The 2,045-nt window shown below is 42.4% G+C and overlaps 1 protein-coding gene across 3 annotated transcripts in view; it reads left to right on the top strand.

Annotated features, from left to right (window-relative positions):
• The window catches only part of LOC104967008 (nucleolysin TIA-1 isoform p40-like), a 10,346-nt gene extending 8,546 nt beyond the window's left edge, over positions 1-1,800 (top strand). For 2 of the 3 annotated variants that reach the window (XM_010796375.1, XM_010796376.1), the window contains exons 11-12: positions 860-1,014; positions 1,474-1,800. In XM_010796375.1, coding sequence (XP_010794677.1) covers positions 860-1,014; positions 1,474-1,501 — 183 coding nt within the window. In that variant the 3' untranslated portion in view covers positions 1,502-1,800. Of the gene's footprint in view, positions 1-859; positions 1,019-1,473 lie in introns of those variants that run through there. The other variant, XM_010796377.1, reaches the window with a different exon arrangement.
• The last annotated feature ends 245 nt before the right edge of the window (positions 1,801-2,045 follow it).

Genomic DNA, 2,045 nt, shown 5'->3' with positions numbered 1-2,045 from the left:
GCACTTTCTTTTCCTCTCTCTCTCTCTCTCTCTCTCTCTCCTGACAGCCTGTCAGTATCTCATGCAGCTCACTGATCCAGTAATGAGTGACCCGGCAGTGAAGAATAAATATATGTATAACTAGTTTAGCTTGTTCCAGAGGTAGATCAAATAGCTAAGTGTGTTAGGTCTAACTCTTAGTGTGTGTTGCTCCGCTCAGCGGGCGGAGCTGCAGGATTTCTGCTTCACACGCGTTGCTTACCGCTATTTTATTGTCATTTTCGGACACCTTAAAATACTGCCAGACTGGTGAAGCCATTTTGGAGAGCTTGTTTTGCCGCGCACAGAGAAAAGTGTCATGTATTTTACGTCATGCGATCGGCTCTCGCAATTGGCATTTTTAGAGAGCACCGATCGATCGGCAGAGAGTGAGTATCGGAGCATCCCTAGTTATAAGACCATAAAAACGTATGGAATTTGAATGTTATTAAACCAAACAAAGGACAATACGTTTCAAGGCTTTTACTGTCATGTGTTCATAGCTACAGTGTAGTTATGACAATGCACATCTTAGGTCACAGGCTCCTCCAACAGAGCAACACAATACAACAGATAATAGTGCAAGTAAATAAAATAAAATAGAATATAATAGAAATTGTGCAGAATAGTCTACAAGGAAATGGAATATTTATATATATATAAGTTACAACCAGATGAATGTTATGGATGTTCTTTCAAAAGTTCAGGTGTTTAACATTCTTATGGCCTGTGGGATGAGACATTTTTGGATTCAGAAAACTGACTAACAAGCACTCATCCCAACCCGTCTACATTTCTCAAACTGCTGTCCTAACCCTGGCTGTGGCTCTTCCTCCCGCAGCAGAACAAGATGAGCTTCCCTGCGGCCGCCCAGCCCTACGGCCAGTGGGGCCAGTGGTACGGCAACGGGCCCCAGATCAGCCAGTACGTGCCCAACGGGTGGCAGGTCCCCGCCTACGGCGTCTACGGCCAGGCCTGGAACCAGCAGGGCTTCAAGTAAGTACAGGGCCTCATCTACTCCAACAACACCAGATCATACAACCCCCCCGGCATTGGCCACAGGAGGGAGCCAGAACTCCCTCCCATAACCAAACACACTCTCCCCCCCCTCAAACCCCTCCTTACTGGGAAGATTGATTGACACATATATATACACACACACACACACACACACACACACACACACACACACACACACACACACACACACACACAGAACAATCTGAACTTTACTTTTGTTGTCATCATGTTTCACAGCACATTCTAACTGCTGATGGTTCCTGTTCCAAACATTTGTTGTCACTTAGCGTTAACTGTTCCAAAATATGATTGTAAAGACAACTGCCTTAAACTATCTAAAAGCTTCTTGAATTTCAATACATATAAAGAGTTAAAGTGACTGAACAATGTAAATGCTTAAAGCCCAGAACAATGTTTTTTTCACTTCCTGTCCAGGCCTGGGGACGGGTGTGACGAAGATTAATTTCCCCTTTTGTACGATTGCCTACTGTGTGTAAGGACTGTGTTCTTTAAGGCTGTTCAGTTTTTTTTTTTTTTGTATGTCTACATCCATGTCATAGCTTTTTACATTCTTCTTTTCTTTTTGATTTCATTGATTTATTTCGACGTATATATCTGAGGATTTGATCTGTAAATGAATGTCGGTAGGACATGCTAAATATCTTTTGTAGCCTGTTATCAAATTTTGTTTTTATTTAGACAGCCTATGTGCAGTGACGTTTTGTGCACCTAAGAAAAATAAAGGAGAGGCCATATGTTGTTGACAGTCTAAAATTCTTTGTGACCAGCTGTATGAATAGGCTCTGTACAAAGGTGTGATTGTGGAATGCACAGTAAATGCAAAATAACCAGAGCAAGGCGCTACGCCTCTCTTGACTTGAAATTTGAACGTTATCCTGTATAAGCTGTCGTATCTCCACACTGAACGTATTCAACTTAGTTGTATTCAATCGTAAAAGGCTCAGAATGCCTGTGGGTGAATGTCCTTCGTTGGTCAAATGATGGTT

This window comes from Notothenia coriiceps, unplaced genomic scaffold, assembly GCF_000735185.1.
Source record: "Notothenia coriiceps isolate Sejong01 unplaced genomic scaffold, NC01 NC01_scaffold00037250, whole genome shotgun sequence".
Lineage (NCBI taxonomy): Eukaryota > Metazoa > Chordata > Actinopteri > Perciformes > Nototheniidae > Notothenia > Notothenia coriiceps.
The sequence above is the reverse complement of the archived record's forward strand: the minus strand, read 5'-3'. Positions and strand labels throughout refer to the sequence as shown.